The following is a 21,147-nucleotide window of genomic DNA, read 5'->3' on the forward strand; positions in this document are numbered from 1 at the left end:
GTTTATATTTGCTGCATTTAACTGTATTCTGTCCTGTGTATATTTCCTGCCTTGCATTGGATTCTGTTTTATGCCTCTGCCAGCTGTCTTGCAAACACTTCTGTCCTGGCACAAACCCCTGTGGCTCTTTGTTTCTAGGGCCCTGGGCTGTACTACGTGGACGAGGCTGGGACACGTCTCTCAGGGTCTATATTTTCCACTGGTTCCGGGAATAGCTACGCCTATGGGGTTCTAGACAGCGGCTACCGGTACAATCTCTCGGCAGAGGAAGCCTACAAGTTGGGACGCCGAGCCATCGCTTACGCCACACACCGCGACTGCTACTCCGGTGGTGTTGTCAACTGTAAGTCCAGGTGGTACTTACCATCCTCTTGGGTCTGAGCACGGCTTTGATATGGAGAGTGTAGGGGTCATTTTATTGAGCATGGGGTCGGACTAGTTCAGAAGAGGATGGAAACCCTTTTCTAAACCACCACTGGTAGTGTGGGAGTTATTTGTTCATGCTGAGAACTCAGAATGATTCAGCGTGACTGATATTCATAATTCATGGTCCATTCACAGAAATTGTGTATTTTGGCAAGTCTTTCTGATCACAGACCCTGCTTGTCTTCTTGTGCACTGGGGAGGGGGCACGTCTATAACCCAAAACAAGGTTGTTCTAATCCAGGGTATTCTGTTCTTTTCAAAGTGTACCACATGCGGGAAGACGGATGGGTCAAGGTCTGCAAGGAAGACGTCAGTGACCTTCTGTACCAGTACCAAGCTGAGAAACATTGAAGGAATGTACCAGTACCAAGCTGAGAAACATTGAAGGGATGGACCAGTACCAAGATGAGAAACATTGAAGGGATTTACCAGTACCAAGCTGAGAAACATTGAAGGGATGTACCAGTACCAAGCTAAGAAACATTGAAGGCAATTGCCTGCTCTACTCGTCACAGGATCGTGGCGTAGGAGTTCCTGCATCCTATGCAGTCCTTTTTCCTCCAGTACTCTGGACGCCATTCTACACATAGTGTGCAATGCTTCCGAAGAGTGACACACATACACTCCTTTTCTATGCTTTGCACAGGCTTCATAATGGCATGGAGCTTCTTGCCTGCACCTCTCCCTCTATGCCTGGTCGACATGCTCCCCTGGCATGGAGCTTCTTGCCTGCACCTCTCCATCTATCCCTGATAGACATGCTCCCCTAGCATGGAGCTTCTTGCCTGCACCTCTCCATCTATGCCTGATAGACATGCTCCCCTGCCATGGAGCTTCTTGCCTGCACCTCTCCATCTATCCCTGATAGACATGCTCCCCTGGCATGGAGCTTCTTGCCTGCACATCTCCATCCATGCCTGGTTGACATGCTCCCCTGGCATGGAGCTTCTTGCCTGCACCTCTCCCTCTATGCCTGGTCGACATGCTCCCCTGGCATGGAGCTTCTTGCCTGCACCTCTCCATCTATGCCTGATAGACATACTTCCCTGGCATGGAGCTTCTTGCCTGCACCTCTCCATCCATGCCTGGTCGACATGCTCCCCTGTAATGGAATTTCTTGCCTCCATCTGTGCCTGATCGACATGCTCCCCTGTCCTGGAGCTTCTTGTTTCCATCTATGCCTGATGGACATGCTCCCCTGGCATGGAGTTTCTTGTCTCCATCTATGCCTGATCGACATGCTCCCCTGGCATGGAGCTTCTTGCCTGCACCTCTCCATCAATGCCTGGTATACATGCTCCCAGGTCATGGACCTTCTTGCCTGCACCTCTCCATCTATGCCTGATTGATATGCTCCCCTGGTATGGAGATTCTTGCCTCCACCCCCCATATCTATACTTTCTCATGCATAACTACGTCTCAGGGATTCTTGTATCCATCTATGTATTGCCCTTGCACTACCATGGCGTGTAGGTTATTGCATCTACCTCCTTATTTGTCTCTCACCCACCCGCTACTATGGCATGGAGGTTCTCGCTTCAACCTGCCTGTGAGTGCTTTGCCTCCTTGCTTCCTGCCACCTAGCAGCCAGCATTCCTCCTCTGGCCCACATCACTCCCCAGGTCTGTGTTGGATCCTTCTTCACTCACCTTTTCCAGTACTGCTGAATTCCCCCCAACCCTGTCCCAGTACATGAGATGCTTTCAACTTAATGTCTCGCTCTGCACCTGAACCCCGCCCCTTCATCATTGATCTTCTAAGCAGCCATGACCCCTCCTGGATTCAGATGGGATTTCCCTGGACTTCCTATGCTCCGAGCATCGGCTTCCTCCACATTTCCTCTGCAGGTTCCTCTCTCATGCCTGGAATGGAGAGATGAGGTCCTATTGTGCTCCTGATTGTCCTCTGTAAGGATGGGCCTCTACTCTGTCTTCTTACCTGAATCCTCCATGTACGGATGGGCCTCTGGTCTGCTTGTACTCCAACCTGAAGCCCTCTTGAATGGATGGGCCTCTGGTCTGGTTGTCCTCTCACCTGAATCCTTCATGTACGGATGGGCCTCTGGTCTGCTTGTACTCCAACCTGAAGCCCTCTTGAATGGATGGGCCTCTACTCTGATTGTCCTCTCACCTGAATCCTTCATGTACGGATGGGCCTCTGGTCTGCTTGTACTCCATCCTGAAGCCCCCTTGAATGGATGGGCCTCTGGTCTGATTGTCCTCTAATCTGAATCCTTCATGTACGCATGGGCCTCTGGTCTGATTGTCCTCTCACCTGAATCCTTCATGTACTCATGGGCCTCTGGTCTGATTGTCCTCTCACCTGAAGCCCTCTTGAATGGATGGGCCGCTGGTCTTATTGTCCTCTCACCTGAATCCTTCATGTACGCATGGGCCTCTGGTCTGATTGTCCTCTCACCTGAAGCCCTCTTGAATGGATGGGCCTCTGTCTGCTTGTCCTCTCACCTGAATCCTTCATGTACGGATGGGCCTCGGATCTGCTTGTACTCCAATCTGAAGCCCTCTTGAATGGATGGGCCTCTGGTCTTATTGTCCTCTCACCTGAATCCTTCATGTACGGATGGGCCTCTGGTCTGCTTGTGCTCCAACCTGAAGTCCTCTTGAATGGATGGGCCTCTAGTCTGATTGTCCTCTAATCTGAACCCTAATGTATGGTTGGGCCTCTGCTGTGGCTGTTCTCCCCATGCTATGTTAGAAACACTCTTTCAGGCCTGGTCCATGCTGAATTGAACAGTACAAATAAAACAATTAAACATATATCACCTGTGATTCCTGTGCTTTCATAAAAATTAATCGGGATTTGAGACTGCGTTTAACCCTTTCATGTGCCATCGGGTTCAGACAGTGGATCACAAGTCTTCAGGAAAAGGCCCCTGGAAGTGCAGACTGGCAACATGCGTGTCGATGTAAAGGGCAGGTTGAACATTTTCTTTAGGGGTCTTAAATGTTGTGTACCATGGCTTGTGTTTAGAATTTAGATCTTGGTGCCGGTAGGGGGGATACCCCAGCTGGACATCAGGGGGAAGCTTTTTCCACCTCTCCCCAAGAAGGCACACACTGCATTCAAGGCATATCCCCATGTTCCTGAGGCAGTCCCTCATAAAAGGTCTCTCAGGGGTCGAGCTTACCATTATCAACACTGCCACCTCGCCACCTATTCACCTAGAGAGATGTGAGATTCCCACACTTGCAGAAAGCGGTAGGATTCCTGGCCTAAACAATTATTAAGTGCCCCTGCTGGGTGTGACAGCGGGATCCCAGGCCTAAACACTTATTAACGGTGCTGGGTGCAGGAACCTGTCCTAAACACTAAGTACCACAGCTGGGTGTGACAGCAGGATCTCAGACTTAAACACTTATTAAGTGTCACAGCTGGGTGTGACAGCAGGAGCCCAGGCTTAAACACTTATTAATGGTGCTGGGTGCAGGACCCCAGGCCTAAACACTAAGTACCACAGCTGGGTGTGATAGCAGGATCCCAGGCATAAACACTTATTAAAGGTGCTGGGTGCAGGAACCTGTCCTAAACACTTATCAAGTACCACAGCTGGGTGTGGCAGCAGGATCCCGGGTTTAAACGCTTATTAACGGTGCTGGGTGCAGGAACCTGTCCTAAACACTTACTAAGTACCACAGCTGGGTGTGACAGCAGGCTCCCGGGCCTAAACACTTATTAACGGTGCTGGGTGCAGGACCCTGGCCTAAACACTGTACCACAGCTGGGTGTGACAGCAGGAGCCCGGGCCTAAACACGTATTAAGTACCACAGCTGGGTGTGACAGCAGGATCCCAGGCTCAAACACTTATTAACGATGCTGGGTGCAGGAACCTGTCCTAAACACTGTACCACAGCTGGGTGTGACAGCAGGATCCTGGGCATAAACACTTATTAAGTACCACAGCTGGGTGTGACAGCAGGATCCCAGGCTTAAACACTTAGTAACGGTGCTGGGTGCAGGAACCTGTCATAAACACATTCTAAGCACCACAGCTGGGTGTGACAGCAGGATCCCAGGCTTAAACACTTATTAAGTACAACAGCTGGGTGTGACAGCAGGATCCCAGGCTTAAACACTTATTAAGTACCACAGCTGGGTGTGACAGCAGGATCCCAAGCTTAAACACTTATCAAGTACCACAGCTGGGTGTGACAGCAGGATCCCAAGCTTAAACACTTATCAAGTACCACAGCTGGGTGTGACAGCAGGATCCAAGGCCTAAACACAACGGTGCTGGGTGCAGGAACCCAGGCCTAAACACTCATTAAGTACCACAGCTGGGTGTGACAGCAGGATCCCAGGCTCAAACACTTATTAACATTGCTGGGTGCAGGAACCTGTCCTAAACACTGTACCACAGCTGGGTGGGACAGCAGGATCCCAGGCTCAAACACTTATTAACAGTGCTGGGTGCAGGAACCCAGGCCTAAACACTCATTAAGTACCACAGCTGGGTGTGACAGCATGATCCCAGGCTCAAACACTTATTAACGATGCTGGGTGCAGGAACCTGTCCTAAACACTGTACCACAGCTGGGTGTGACAGCAGGATCCCAGGCTCAAACACTTATTAACGATGCTGGGTGCAGGAACCTGTCCTAAACACTGTACCACAGCTGGGTGTGACAGCAGGATCTCAGACTTAAACACTTATTAACGGTGCTGTATGCAGGAACCTGTCATAAACACTGTACCACAGCTGGGTGTGACAGCAGGATCTCAGGCTTAACACCTATTAATGATGCTGGGTGCAGGAACCTGGCCTAATCACTTATTAAGTATTTCCATTGGGTATTTCGCTGTAGGGTCTTGTCAAGAGGAGTTTGTCGTGCCCAAATCGGTGCAGTATTACTGATTGCCATGATCTCCATGTTGGTGGCCTACTGGGACTCATACATTGGTAGATGCAGCTGAGTCCATTCAGTAATTCCTACCTATCATGGCCTTGATCTTGGGATAGCCTGAGATCAGCAAGTCCAACATATCATGGCCTTGATCTTGGGATAACCTGAGCTCAGCAATGGCAACATATCATGGCCTTGATCTTGCGATAGCCTGAGATCAGCAAGTCCAACATATTATGGCCTTGATCTTGGGATAGCCTGAGATCAGCAAGTCCAACCTATCATGGCCTTGATCTTGCTATAGCCTGAGATCAAGCGATGTGCGGTGGCAGACGGATAGAGGCGCACTCGGATGGAGTCACCTATGGGAAAAGCAGCAAGTGGGACCCCAGATCTCTGGGGAACCAGGTGAAGCCAGCAGCTTCCTGATGTGACTCCATGAAGTTGTGAACGGAGGATCCTCCAGAATGCCCCCAGACACCTCTCAGAAGCCCCACTGTGTACCTTGCAGTCACCATTTCCAGGACAAAGCTACAGTATCCCCCATCAGGAAATATCTCTCCTCATTTGGGGGGAGGCAAAGTTCCCAGTACTGCCATCATATGGGGCATCAGTGTGAGGGGTCTGAAAGCCCAGGAAGGCCAACTCCAGACAGGGTTTGGCATGAGTGCAGCTGTGCAGCAGATGTGCAGCCTGCTTCAGGCCCCATTCATGAATCCACGTGTGGAGGGGGAGGGACACAGTGGGTTGAGGAAGGGTGTTACTGATACCCAAGCCAATGGTCCTCAAGGTATGAACTGTAGACGGATGAGTCCGCTCTACCGGGACAACAGGTAGAAGTTCCTTCTTGAAGATGGCGGCCTTAATCAAGTTCCCATATCTTTTCATGAATGTCCCAGTTCTCAAACCCTGCACAACATGGTGGTAACAGCCGCAGAGTCCTTTCTGAGGAGTTTTATTAAGATTGTCAAGATGGGTGGTGGCTCAGGTAGAGAAGCTGCTCCCATTAACAGTTCTGCATACACTGTCTCCCTTACCACCACGCCCCGGTCTGTGAGTGGAGGGGGCCAAGGGTGGCAAGTCGAGACTGGCACTCTTTCCACAACAATGGGGAGAAATTACCATGGAGATGGGAGTGGCGGGCACTGTTTGCAAAAGGTCACCCTCTATCAAACACTGAAGGACATAAACTCAAGAAGCAAGAGAATATGTTTTCAGATATATTATTTTATTGTTCGTTTATAACGCGCTTAATACCAGCGAGTGGTTTCTAAGCGCGGGAGCGGGATTCGAACCTGTGTTGCACCACATTGCCCCTGAGCTATCCTTCCTCCCCAAATAAAGTCAAAGCACGTACCCCTTCTGTTAGGAGAGGTGAATGCGCTATGAAAAAGGGCCCCTCAGAGTCGAACTGGAAGCCAAAAGGGGAGGAGGTATTTATTCCATGTACTTTTTTATTTCCAAGAAGACAACACAGCAAGGTCCACTCTGGATGTAAGGCCACTGAACTAATGGGTCAGGAATTCAAGAGGACAAAACTCTAGGAGGCCATTTCTATGATACAATCCAGAAAACACATGACCACGATTGATCTCCCGGGTGGATACATTGATATTTCATATATTGCTATTGAAATGACAACAAAATAAATCCACGAACCAACAACAAGTGGAGCTGGAAGCCAAACATGACCAGTTTGAGGTTCTACTGTTTGGGGTAAAGCGAGAGGGCTGACAAGTAGTTTATCTGTGGGGCTATACATGTATGTAGACATGCAGTATTGACTGCTAAAGGGGAACATGTCAGAGAATAGTCTATCAGACATTCGCACCCTAGCAAGGGCATCAGCCAGTCAGGTGGCTGGAAACATGGGCATAAACTGCCAGTGTCCACTCGTGTTCAACCAACTACCTGCGCCTCTTCCCTGGTAGCAGCCATTTCTTCCCTCCGTACCTGTGCCCACAGCCCCTCCCCCACGTCATCCCTCACCCCTCTCCTTCCAAGCTCACCAACCTAGCTGGTAGCCAAGGGCTTCAGGCACCAACTGCCATGACCCCTCACTATCTGCGGCGGCCATAGAAATAGCAAAGGGACTTGGTTACTTTTCTGTTCTCTGTGGCAGCGGCCATCTTGTTTTCTTGATGAGATATTGGTCACTCTCAATATGTACAGAGCTCATCACGCGGCCACAAGCAAAAACAAAACATTTAAACTATTTGCACCCTTGCTCGAGACCCAAGGTGCGAATAGCAATCACCCCGGTGCCCAGGGGCATGCAAGGCCAGTAACGGCTCTGAGCTCTCACCTCCTAGGCAAGAGCGAAAGGTTGGCTGTTACGAGTCCTGTATGCCCTCAGGAGGTGGGGTGATAGCTATATTAAACAAACATTAAACACTAACCTAGGTTATTTTATTATGTGATGTTTTGAAAATCCTGTGGATTAGATATCTTAAACCTCTTTTTATTGTACACGGTATTCTCACAACCACCCAGGCATTGTCTTTTTTGTAAATCTACCCTGAACTTTTACGTGGCAAGAAATGAAGGTGTCGACGGAAAAGAAGCAGCCAAAATGGAGGAGGCACCCCGATAACCGGGGCAGGGTCCTCCTCCTCCCTGTGTTAGGGGGAGGGATGAATCCAAAAGCGCGCCAAAGCGCTGGGAAAGCCCGCGAAGGGCAACAAAAGGAAGGGGTGAGCCAAGCCCCATATAAGCGGCGGGCGTCCTGCTGCAAAGAAATGTCAGCTTTCAGCAGAAGGACGCCCGCCGCAGCAGAAGAGGACGGCAAGGCAGTGTTTTGGCGACCAGTGCAAGAGACAGACTCTGAATGAGCCATTGCAAAGCCGGAAGGGTCTTTGCTCTTTTGGACCAAGGCTTCTTGGGAGCCTAAGCGGCGGGGCATCTGGTGATAGCAATGAGGGCTCAGCTTCCCCACAACAAACGGCGCTCTCTCAGCCCAGGAACACCTGCAGGGGCAGGCGGGGCTCAGACACGAAGGGTTGGGGGAGTTGTGCCTATTATGGATTTGCTGGAAAAAGGGGGAAGCAGGTTTTGGACACGGAACAGTCACTGCACCTTCGGAATGATTTTCACTATTGTTTGCTGTGTTTATTATGTGTGGAAATAAATCTGTGGCCTTTTTATGCCAAAAGAAGACATGTCTCATTCTGCACCTTACAGGTTGGGAAGAAGGAGGGGCCAAAAGAATGAGCACGGGTGATGTATGTTGGCATAACAAATGGACAGATGCCCGGGTTATGTCTGTGCTTGGCTCAAGGGAAGTACATCAACCAAGCCCTTGCATGATGGCAGCTAACCAACTCGGCCATCATTTCTTAGATGTACTTTAGTGTTTTATCGTGTTGTCAGTGTTCTCCTTTTTAAATAATAAATTGGATTTTATAATTTGCTGCAATGTCGTATTTGTATTGGTGTATTTATGAATGTCTTGCAACCTGAAGATTTTATATCGCACTTGGGCATGGCATGAAACACACATTGCTAGTCTGGCCCAGTTTGGGGGTCATTGTGAATCAGAATCTGCCGGATTGAATTCCCAGGCAAAGGAAGAGTCTTCGGGGCTCGCTGCAGAACACAGACTATTGCCTTCCAACCCACAGAGAGGGATTAACCCTTTCAGGGGACAGTTCCCCTTTACCAGATGTCTCAGGCAATTCCCAGCAGCAAAAATACGCTAAAGGGATGGGGGAAACGTACAGTTGTGTGTATCTAGTGCCTGGCGTAAGATTCTGCATGGGGCTAGTACAGGGAATGCTCAATACACAATGGCCACAAGCCCCAGGGGTCTGGGAAGATCTAGTGGCTGTAAGTGCGTAGGTTCTCAACTTGTTGAAGTGGACGGCATTTAATGAAAGGTTGTCTTTTCTCTTCCGCTTCTCTGCAGTTGATAGCAGCGGTGCACCTCAGGTGGGCTGGCGAGCACATTACAGCACATTCAGTCCAGGGAGTTGATAAATATATAAATATACCTGAACACATGACAGATTGACCTTCTAGAGCTCAGAGCAGTATGCTATGGCAAAGTGACGCCAAGTTAGAGGGTTACACCTATGGTTAAGGTGACCACACACCTGCAGTGAGGTCATCAGTGGGTCACCCCAAGACTCTAACACAGCCACCAGATGCTGAGGGAGGACAGTGTTGGCTTAAACACTGTGTCACGAAGCTGAGTGCGATCAAACACAAGCCAGACGCAAACACAATGTCTTCACACTTTTAATTAGAGGCAACTTACAGGAAGCAACCAAATCAACTCCGTCAGCGCCAAAACCTTGCCCAAAATAACTTGCACTGTGTCAACACACGGATTCACCATAATGGGGTCAGTTCTCATGGGGTCTCTCTGGGAGGTTCAAAAGTGTTCAAAGTAAAGGTTCTTCAGTTCTTGTTAAGTCCGGGGCCAGGTATCTCCCAGTGGCTTAACACAACAAAACGGATGGGAATAGGAGCTGGGTGATTAAAGCATAAAATGTCTCTCACAGCTTCTCAAGGTCTCCCCCATTGATCTCATCTCATTACCCAGAATTCACAGCTTCTGTGTTCTCTTTCTCTGCGTACTTCTCTTTCTCTCTGCTCTCTGCCTCTGTGTACTTCTCTTTCTCTCTGCTCATTGCCCTTTGTGTACTTCTCTTTCTCTCTGCTCTCTGCCTGTGTACTTCTCTTTCTCTCTGCTCTCTGCCTCTGTGTACTTCTCTTTCTCTCTGCTCTCTGCCTCTGTGTACTTCTCTTTCTCTCTGCTCATTGCCCTTTGTGTACTTCTCTTTCTCTCTGCTCTCTGCCTGTGTACTTCTCTTTCTCTCTGCCTTTGTGTACTTCTCTTTCTCTCTGCTCATTGCCCTTTGTGTACTTCTCTTTCTCTCTGCTTCTCTGCCTTTGTGTACTTCTCTTTCTCTCTGCTCATTGCCCTTTGTGTACTTCTCTCTGCCTTTGTGTACTTCTCTTTCTCTCTGCTCATTGCCCTTTGTGTACTTCTCTTTCTCTCTGCTTCTCTGCCTTTGTATACTTCTCTTTCTCTGTGCTCTCTGCCTTTCTGTACTTCTCTTTCTCTCTGCTCATTGCCATTTGTGTACTTCTCGTTCTCTCTGCCTTTGTGTACTTCTCTTTCTCTCTGCTCATTGCCCTTTGTGTACTTCTCTTTCTCTCTGCCTTTGTGTACTTCTCTTTCTCTCTGCTCATTGCCCTTTGTGTACTTCTCTTTCTCTCTGCCGTTGTGTACTTCTCTTTCTTTCTGCTCATTGCCCTTTGTGTACTTCTCTTTCTCTCTGCCTCTGTGTACTTCTCTTTCTCTCTGCTCTATGTCTATGTGTACTTCTCTTTCTCTCTGCTCTCTGCCTTTGTGTACTTCTCTTTCTAACTGCTCATTGCCCTTTGTGTACTCTTTCTCTCTGCCTGTGTGTACTTTTCTTTCTCTCTGCTTCTCTGCCTTTGTGTACTTCTCTTTCTCTCTGCTTCTCTGCCTTTGTGTACTTCTCCTTCTCTCAGCTCAATGCCCCTTGTGTACTTCTCTTTCTCTCTGCCTTTGTGTACTTCTCTTTCTCTCTGCTCATTGCCCTTTGTGTGCTTCTCTTTCTCTCTGCTTCTCTGCCTTTGTGTACTTCTCTTTCTCTCTGCTCATTGCCCTTTGTGTACTTCTCTTTCTCTCTGCCTTTGTGTACTTCTCTTTCTCTCTGCTCATTGCCCTTTGTGTACTTCTCTTTCTCTCTGCTTCTCTGCCTTTGTGTACTTCTCTTGCTCTCTGCTCTCTGCCTTTGTGTACTTCTCTTTCTCTCTGCTCATTGCCATTTGTGTACTTCTCGTTCTGTCTGCCTTTGTGTACTTCTCTTTCTCTCTGCTCATTGCCCTTGGTGTACTTCTCTTTCTCTCTGCCGTTGTGTACTTCTCTTTCTTTCTGCTCATTGCCCTTTGTGTACTTCTCTTTCTCTCTGCCTCTGTGTACTTCTCTTTCTCTCTGCTCTATGTCTATGTGTACTTCTCTTCCTCTCTGCTCTCTGCCTTTGTGTACTTCTCTTTCTCTCTGCTCATTGCCATTTGTGTACTTCTCGTTCTGTCTGCCTTTGTGTACTTCTCTTTCTATCTGCTCATTGCCCTTTGTGTACTTCTCTTTCTCTCTGCCTGTGTGTACTTCTCTTTCTCTCTGCTTCTCTGCCTTTGTGTACTTCTCCTTCTCTCTGTTCTCTGCCTTTGTGTACTTCTCTTTCTCTCTGCTACTCTGCCTTTGTGTACTTCTCCTTCTCTCAGCTCAATGCCCCTTGTGTACGAATGGCAGTTAAACCTATCCCAAAATCATATAAGAGCCACTACATTAATATAGGTCACGAAGTGAGACATCGTCCCTGTTTCTGCTAAAACTTTGTGGCGCTAAATATAGCACGAGTGAGACACAACATCGATAACCACTCTGTTTGCATACACAACCTCCAAACACTCAGTGTGAAAAGTGGTGGGGCGGTGTGGGGAGGTGAGTAGTAGTACTGTGGACTTGGCCCTCTACTTGCTCCCACCTGTGCGGCTATGAACCTCGGGGTCATCTTGACTCCACACTCTCATCTCCTCACATTTCTAACGTCTCTAAGAAGTCAAACTACCAACTGCACCTCCTCAGAGGTATTCTTCCTTTCCTCCCCTTCCCCCAGAAGCTCACAGTCTCCAGAGCTCTGGTTCTCTCCAGGCTGGACTACTGCAACAGCCTCTTTTTAAATCTGCCTGCCTCTACTCTCCGTCCTCTACAACTCATCCAGAACAGGACTGCAAGACTTGTCCTTGGCCTCAAGCCCAGGGATTGTATCTCTCCAGCCCTGAAATATCTCCATTGGCTCCCAGTGGCTGCAAGGATCAAGTTCAAGACCCTATGCATTGTCCACAAGGCTCTCTGGGGCATGGGACTGCAATACCTCCAACTCTCTTTGTAAATACCTTCCTAACTGAGCTCTTTGCTCCTCCAACTCCTTGAGGGTCAGTCGCTTCCCCAGGCAACGAGTTGGGGGCAGATCTCGTTCTTTGGCTGGTGCCCCCCTCTGGAACAGCCTCTCTGAAACTTGAGCAGAACCATCTCCGGTTCTGGAAGCACCTCAAGACCTTCCTCTTCGCTTCTGCGGTCTCTCCTCCTCTCCCCTACTGATTTCCTGTCTGATACTGCACTGGTCACCTGGCTACTCTCTGAATTCGGGCCCAGGTCTTTGCCTGCCCAGTTGCACACTTGCACTGCCTCCTGGCAACCCTTGCACTTGGGTCTGTATCTGCAAACCCTACAGTCCCCTTACCTGCACTTATTGACACCTGTTGTCTGTACTTTTAACCCTGGCACGGCCACTTGCTGGCCGCACTACTTGTTTTATCGAGTGTCTGGCACTTGCCCTTCCTCCCCTTCCGCTGGCACTTTTCCCCTCCCCTCTACCCTGCACTTGCGCAATCTCAATGTCACTTGGCCTAGTAAAATGGTTGTCTTTGTCCTCCCTCTGTTCCCCTCCCTTGCCTTGTCACGCCTTGAAACACTTGTGTATAGGCGCGTTATAAATGTCATATCATATCGGCGCCACGTGGGCGCCCATTCTAAAGACTCTGGCGGGTCCCCTTTTCTTGTGAACGTTCTAGTAATAAGAGGACGTAGGAAAGGCCGACATAAAGAGTAAAGGTGGTCATACAAGGGTCGAGCCAAAATCCCTTGTACAATCAAATGTCCTTAACCCATTAAGTTTTGACATTGTAAAACAGGCGTGTGTGTCCGGCTTAGGGAAACGCTGCGTGAACAGTGAATACGAGAAAGCCTGACTGGGGGCTTAAGAGAAAGCCTGACCAGGGGCTGGGAAAAGCTATGAGAAGTGAATCCCGCAAGGTGTTACCACTAAGTGAACCGTGTTAAACTGGCAAATGTGAACCCGGCTGAGGGATGCCAAATGAATGAGAGCAAAACTTACCACCCTGTAAACATTGTACCAACAAGTGTCAACCCGGCTGAGGGATACCCACTAATGAGAGCAAAGCATAACACCCTGTAAACATTGTATCAACAAATGTGAACCCGGCTGAGGGATGCCAAACGAATGAGAGCAAAACTTACCACCCTGTAAACATTGTATCAACAAGTTTCAACCCGGCTGAGGGATACCCACAAATGAGAGCATAGCATAACACCATGTAAACATTGTATCAACAAATGTGAACCCGGCTGAGGGATGCCAAATGAATGAGAGCAAAACTTACCACCCTGTAAACATTGTATCAACAAGTGTCAACCCGGCTGAGGGATACCCACGAATGAGAGCAAAGCATAACACCCTGTAAACATTGTATCAACAAATGTTAACCCCGGCTTTGATATGCCAAATGAATCAGAGCAAAACTTACCACCCTGTAAACATTGTATCAACAAGTGTCAACCCGGCTGAGGGATAACCACGAATGAGAGCAAAGCATAACACCCTGTAAACATTGTATCAACAAATGTGAACCCGGCTGAGGGATGCCAGACGAATGAGAGCAAAACTTACCACCCCGTAAACATTGTATCAACAAGTGTCAACCCGGCTGAGGAATGCCAAACGAATGAGAGCAAAACGTACCACCCCGTAAATATTGTATCAACAAGTGTCAACCCGGCTGAGGAATGCCAAACGAATGAGAGCAAAATGTACCATCCTGTAAACATTATATCAACAAGTGTCAACCCGGCTGAGGGATACCCACGAATGAGAGCAAAGCATAACACCCTGTAAACATTGTATCAACAAATGTGAACTCAGCTGAGGGATGCCAAATGAATGAGAGCAAAACTTACCACCCTGTAAACATTGTATCAACAAGTGTCAACCCGGCTGAGGGATACCCACGAATGAGAGCAAAGCATAACACCCTGTAAACATTGTATCAGCAAATGTGAACCCGGCTGAGGGATGCCCACGAATGAGAGCAAAACGTACCACCCCGTAAACATTGTATCAACAAATGTGAATTCGGCTGAGGGATGTCCACAGTGAACCGTTGTTTAAAAAGACATTGAAACTCTTGAATACTACAGGTGATAATATTGGGAGTTAAAGGCCGTAGTGAACCCGACTGAGGGAGGCCAACGTTGCAAAAGGATCGGAGCCTGGTAGAGGGGGATCCATGGGTGAAGGGAAATCAACTGACGGGAAGAAACACTGAAAGGAACTTTTTGTTTGTTGTTCATAGTACATCAGGTCCTCTGAGGCAAGAGACTTTGTGTAAAAGAGACTTGGCCACAAAAGGCCCTGATATTTTGGAAAGGAACTGTAAGCTCGTGCTGGAGAATCCCAGGAGTGTGCTGTGCTCGAGAGTCCCACCTTGCCCTGTGCTACAAAACATGGGGAAGGGCGACCTCTCTTATACCATCCTGACTTATCATTTTGTGAACACTTCTTTATTTTCTGGTGAACATTATCCTAGACTTTTTTGTAACTGAGCGGTAAGGGTTGGCAATAGTTTTTTTTTTAGTATAGGCCCTTTTAATTTGACAAGATGCCACTAGGACTGTCTTATTATTATTTGATGGTCATATCTTGCTCCCATCATAGATTTAGGTTTAGATTAGGGGTTTTTCTCACCCACTTAATAAACACCCTTGAACTGTGATCTCTTGTGTCTCTCTTTACTGTTGCCACCATGAGTTCCTTACACTAGGCATGGGCAATGAACCTACAGTTGATGTTGCACATTGGGGGTTATCCCAGTTGAAGTAGACGGGTCAAAAGACTTCCTAAAGACACCCAAACGTAGAGACAAGGTCTGAGACCCTGGTCTGTAACCCTGACACTCCGAGCACTCAAACCTTGGAGCCACCACAGAGGCCGCTCCCTAGATTCCTGAAAATGATCAACTCTCCCCTCTTGCACCTATGTACTGGCATCTGCCACTTCTCTCTATGTATTGGCATCTGCCACTTCTCTCTTTGTTTTGGCATCTGCCACTTCTCTCTATGTATTGGCATCTGCCACTTCTCTCTATGTTTTCGCATCTGCCACTTCTCTCTATGTATTGGCATCTGCCACTTCTCCCTATGTATTGGCATCTGCCACTTCTCCCTATGTATTGGCATCTGCCACTTCTCTCTGTGTATTGGCATCTGCCACTTCTCTCTATGTTTTCGCATCTGCCACTTCTCTCTATGTATTGGCATCTGCCACTTGTCTCTATGTATTGGCATCATCCACTTCTCTCCATGTATTGGCATCTGCCTCTTCTCCCTATGTATTGGCATCTGCCACTTCTCTCTATGTATTGGCATCTGCCACATCTCCCTATGTATTGGCATCTGCCTCTTCTCCCTATGTATTGGCATCTGCCACTTGTCTCTATGTATTGGCATCTGCCACTTCTCCCTATGTATTGGCATCTGCCTCTTCTCCCTATGTATTGGCATCTGCCACTTCTCCCTATGTATTGGCATCTGCCTCTTCTCCCTATGTATTGGCATCTGCCTCTTCTCCCTATGTATTGGCATCTGCCACTTGTCTCTATGTATTGGCATCTGCCACTTCTCTCTATGTATTGGCATCTGCCTCTTCTCCCTATGTATTGGCATCTGCCACTTCTCCCTATGTATTGGCATCTGCCTCTTCTCCCTATGTATTGGCATCTGCCACTTCTCCCTATGTATTGGCATCTGCCTCTTCTCCCTATGTATTGGCATCTGCCACTTCTCCCTATGTATTGGCATCTGCCTCTTCTCCCTATGTATTGGCATCTGCCACTTGTCTCTATGTATTGGCATCTGCCACTTCTCCCTATGTATTGGCATCTGCCACTTCTCCCTATGTATTGGCATCTGCCTCTTCTCCCTATGTATTGGCATCTGCCACTTCTCCCTATGTATTGGCATCTGCCACTTCTCTCTATGTATTGGCATCTGCCTCTTCTCCCTATGTATTGGCATCTGCCTCTTCTCCCTATGTATTGGCATCTGCCACTTGTCTCTATGTATTGGCATCTGCCACTTCTCCCTATGTATTGGCATCTGCCACTTGTCTCTATGTATTGGCATCTGCCACTTCTCCCTATGTATTGGCATCTGCCTCTTCTCCCTATGTATTGGCATCTGCCACTTGTCTCTATGTATTGGCATCTGCCACTTCTCTCTATGTATTGGCATCTGCCACTTCTCCCTATGTATTGGCATCTGCCTCTTCTCCCTATGTATTGGCATCTGCCACTTGTCTCTATGTATTGGCATCTGCCACTTCTCCCTATGTATTGGCATCTGCCTCTTCTCCCTATGTATTGGCATCTGCCACTTCTCTCTATGTATTGGCATCTGCCACTTGTCTCTATGTATTGGCATCTGCCACTTCTCCCTATGTATTGGCATCTGCCACTTCTCTCTATGTATTGGCATCTGCCACTTCTCCCTATGTATTGGCATCTGCCACTTCTCTCTATGTATTGGCATCTGCCTCTTCTCCCTATGTATTGGCATCTGCCACTTCTCCCTATGTATTGGCATCTGCCACTTCTCCCTATGTATTGGCATCTGCCACTTCTCCCTATGTATTGGCATCTGCCTCTTTTCCCTATGTCTTGGCATCTGCCACTTCTCCCTATGTATTGGCATCTGCCACTTCTCTCTATGTATTGGCATCTGCCACTTCTCCGTATGTATTGGCATCTGCCTCTTCTCCCTATGTATTGGCATCTGCCACTTCTCTGCCACTTCTCTCTATGTATTGGCATATGTAGTGGCATCTGTCTCTTCTCCCTATGTATTGGCATCTGCCACTTCTCTCTCTCATGTAGTCACCCAGACCTGCTCTTGATCACTGGCCCTCGTTGAAGCCCTCTTAGAAGCCCTGCAACACTCTGTTTAGCTGAGGATTCCTCCAGTGCATTTCAACTAGGGGAACCCCAAAATAAGTGGTAGAGACTATTGAGCCAATAGGAAGAGGAGCATTTTGGTGGAGTAGGTGCACAGTCCTCTTCCTTTCCTGCTCCTCTTTCAAAGACCACATCAACCTCCTTGATGATAATAACTGTCCCTTCTACCACCATCCACACTTCCCCACCCAATACCCTACATCTCCATTGACCGCCTCCTTGATTACAACTGTCCCTTCTAGCACCATCCACACTTCCCCACCTGCTACCTGAAATCCCCATTGACCACCTCCTTGATGATAACTGTCCCTTCTAGCACCATCCACACACCCCACCCAATACCCTACATCTCCATTGACCACCTCCTCGAAGATAACTGTCCCTTCTAGCACCATCCACACTTCCCCACCCAATACCCTACATCTCCATTGACCACCTCCTCGATTACAACTGTCCCTTCTACCACCATCCACACGTCCCCACCTACTACCTGAAATCCCCATTGACCACCTCCTCGATGATAACTGTCCCTTCTAGCACCATCCACACTTCCCCACCCAATACCCTACATCTCCATTGACCACCTCCTCGATGATAACTGTCCCTTCTAGCACCATCCACACTTCCCCACCCACTACTCTACATCTCCATTGACCACCTCCTTCCTGGTCCATGCTTTGTCCAGTCATCTTTCTCTCTAGAACATCCAGATATCTTCGAGATACAGATCAGTTCTGTCATTTATGTTCCTCAAGCCCAACCATCCACATCCCTCTCGAGAGGAGGGACTCCTCATCGTACCCAAATGTTTCATGAAGGATATCGCCTCCTCCACCAGGCGTCTTATTGAGCGTGCTCCATTTGGTATCTACATCCCAAGTGCATTGACTACACTCTGCTGTATAGGGCAATGATACACAACGCTGTGCATGCATGCAGGGCTTGAACCAGGTCCTGAGCCAGTTTCCCCTCTTCTTGCAGACTTTGCCAAAGTCACTGCGGTGGTTACGTGACTTGGAGACAGGGATACCTTCTGTGCTGCAGGGGCTACCTTCACAGGGTCAGCTCCCTTAGCAGTTGTGATAGCAGCCGCCTCTAACTCTATCGTCGACGAAGTTTTCACCTGTGCCGATTGGGCCTGCTTGGGCAGTTCGGCCTTCTTCTCCTCCGTCCGCGGCTTCTCTGACTTCTCCCGCCGTTGATGATTTCCTTTTTCAAGGAGGAGCTCGATTGCTGGCTGGCAATGCAGGTGGAGGGTGATGTCGATCTCCCCCTATCCACCTTGGGACCTGCTTCTGCGGTGAACCCGGTGGTCTCTGACTTGCGGTTCTTGGCCTTGTCTTGGACCCCCACGGATGAGGCGCCCTCAAAGGACTTAGAAGACCACTCCTCGGACCGGCTGGTCCTGGGTGAGGCATGACCCTGCTCGGAGCATGGGGCAGAGGTCCCGGCATTAAACCATGCAACCAGTCTACTGTGCCTGTTCCTCGTCGTCTTCTTGGAGAACCCAAGGCATATCTCGCACACCAGTTCCTTATGGTCCGAATGCAGGCAGTAGAGGCATTGCAGGTCTTCTACAAGCACATTCTTTATCTCGCATTTGGTGCAGGGCTTGAAGAGGGACCTTCCCTCCTTCTTTTCCTCCGTCATGGCCGGAGGGCGCGAAGTAGGCCTGATGGCCTTATAGAATCTTCAGCGCTCTTTGCCCTTGAGGGGTGCTGAAATATACCGACAACGGATCCCTGCTGTCGGCAGATGGAGAAGAGAGCACACTGGTTCTTTAGGAACAAAATTAGAACGTTTTTTCCATCAAAAACACGAGAAAAAAAACATAGAAGTAGCTTGCAGATCAAACTCAAGGACTCCCAACACTGAAGCGTGGGGTAAAAATGTGAAGATGGCTGCCAGAGGAGGGGCTTAGGGAGAGGACTGTCATTGGATGGGGGAAGAGTGACCTAGAGGACAGTGATTGATTTAAAGGAGAAACAGTTTGTAAGTGAAATTTCTTTTACTGAGGATTTCCAGCCTGATGACGGGGAATATTCATGAGCATCTGAATCCATGCCAAACCCCATGCTGGAGAAGGAACGAGATACTTAACTGTAAATATTGTTCTCAAGCCTGGGTCTGGCATGGATTCACATGCAAACCCTCCCTCCATCCCCTCTGCGGCTCTTCGTGGTCATACTGCCACTTTACGTGCATACCAAATCTGAAGATGGCTGCAAGAGGAGGGGCTTAGGGAGAGACTGTCATTGGATGGGGGCAGTATGACCCAAAGGACAGTGATTGGTTTAGAGGAGAAATACAGTTTTAAAGTGAAAGTGAAACTGGTTGTTCTTTTACAGAGGATTCCCAGCCTGACGATGGGGAATATTCATGAGCATGTGAATCCATGCCAGACCCCATGCTGGAGAATATTCATGAGTATGTGAATCCATGCCAGACCCATGCTGGAGAACAACAGTTACAGCTAAGTAACTAAAACCATCCTGAGAATTCAACAATTCAAAATGCTGTACATGCAACAATACACAATGCTTTGCATGCAAGACTTTATATTCACATTCAAAGCTCCCCACACTGTCCTCAACACCACCATCTTCCAAGGAAACATTCTTCTGAAGCTCAACATTCTCCTCAACACCACCATCTTCCAAGGAAACATCCTTCTGAAGCTCAACACTCTCCTCAACACCACCATCTTCCAAGGAAACATCCTTCTGAAGCTCAACACTCTCCTCAACACCACCATCTTCCAAGGAAACATCCTTCTGAAGCTCAACACTCTCCTCAACACCACCATCTTCCAAGGAAACATCCTTCTGAAGCTCAACACTCTCCTCAACACCACCATCTTCCAAGGAAACATCCTTCTGAAGCTCAACACTCTCCTCAACACCACCATCTTCCAAGGAAACATTCTTCTGAAGCTCAACATTCTCCTCAACACCACCATCTTCCAAGGAAACATCCTTCTGAAGCTCAACATTCTCCTCAACACCACCATCTTCCAAGGAAACATCCTTCTGAAGCTCAACACTCTCCTCAACACCACCATCTTCCAAGGAAACATCCTTCTGAAGCTCAACACTCTCCTCAACACCACCATCTTCCGAAGAAACATCCTTCTGAAGCTCAATTCTCTCATCATCCAAGCAACCTCCTCACCCTAATATAATCCCTAGACCAAACAAACAAAACACACTCACATAGAACTGCGCCAGATTTATTTTTTTCTGAGTTTCATTTAAAGAAAAGAATTCATATGATTGCCCTTTTATGATGACACGTGTTTCGGCTCTGGCCGCCTTTTTGAAATCAGGGTTTGTGCTATAATGTACATTAAACACAAACTTGATAGTTCAAATATATCCAGAACATAAATGACATTACAAAAACAACAAGTAAATAAGTAACAGTATTGTTTCAACACAATTTGTTGTCGTCGTAATCACAGAAAGTTAGGGGTTGCTATAAGGGAGGATTGTTAGGGAGTTGGAGAAGGAAAAATAGAAGAAAAGGGGAGAATATTATAAATACAACGAAACTTCTCTCAAGGTCTCTTGTTGGCTGTACTATTGCAGTCCATATGTTTATGTCAACAAAAAATTGGGCTCCTGGTATGGAACCTATTCTACCCAGGAGGGTGAACTAGAACAAAATATACAAATGAATAGGTCCAGGGACACTATGCTCATAACCAACACTCCCAGAAAAACAGTCAACATCTGCATGTGCAGAGAAAGAATCACTCTTCAGTATTTGTATTGTAGAGATAAATCTCACTTATTTTTATATTAGAACTGTGAACCTGGAGGGTTCAAAAAGGACATCAACACTGTTTGTTAAACCAAATCAACAGATAACAGAATACATATACCACACACCGAACCAAAACATATTCGGAACAGATTCCTAAAAATGTGTGTGTAACAAGGAACACAAACAAATTAGGATTCGTCAAGACATTCACATACTGTTGTGTATAGATTCAGAAAAGACATTATAAAA

General features: G+C 47.9%; 2 protein-coding genes across 3 annotated transcripts in view; both read left to right on the forward strand.

The window, feature by feature from the left end:
- Nucleotides 1-3,203, forward strand: part of PSMB8 (proteasome 20S subunit beta 8) — a 67,065-nt gene extending 63,862 nt beyond the window's left edge. The window contains exons 5-6 of the mRNA XM_069635268.1: nt 139-343; nt 689-3,203. Of these exons, the coding sequence (XP_069491369.1) occupies nt 139-343; nt 689-777 (294 nt within the window). The 3' untranslated portion in view covers nt 778-3,203. The remainder of the gene's footprint in view (nt 1-138; nt 344-688) is intronic.
- LOC138522045 (major histocompatibility complex class I-related gene protein-like) overlaps nt 1-21,147 on the forward strand; it is a 1,849,186-nt gene that overhangs the window by 1,025,396 nt on the left and 802,643 nt on the right. The window lies entirely within an intron of this gene.

This window comes from Ambystoma mexicanum, chromosome 13 (genome assembly GCF_040938575.1).
Source record: "Ambystoma mexicanum isolate Mex_15411 chromosome 13, UKY_AmexF1_1, whole genome shotgun sequence".
NCBI classification, from domain to species: domain Eukaryota; kingdom Metazoa; phylum Chordata; class Amphibia; order Caudata; family Ambystomatidae; genus Ambystoma; species Ambystoma mexicanum.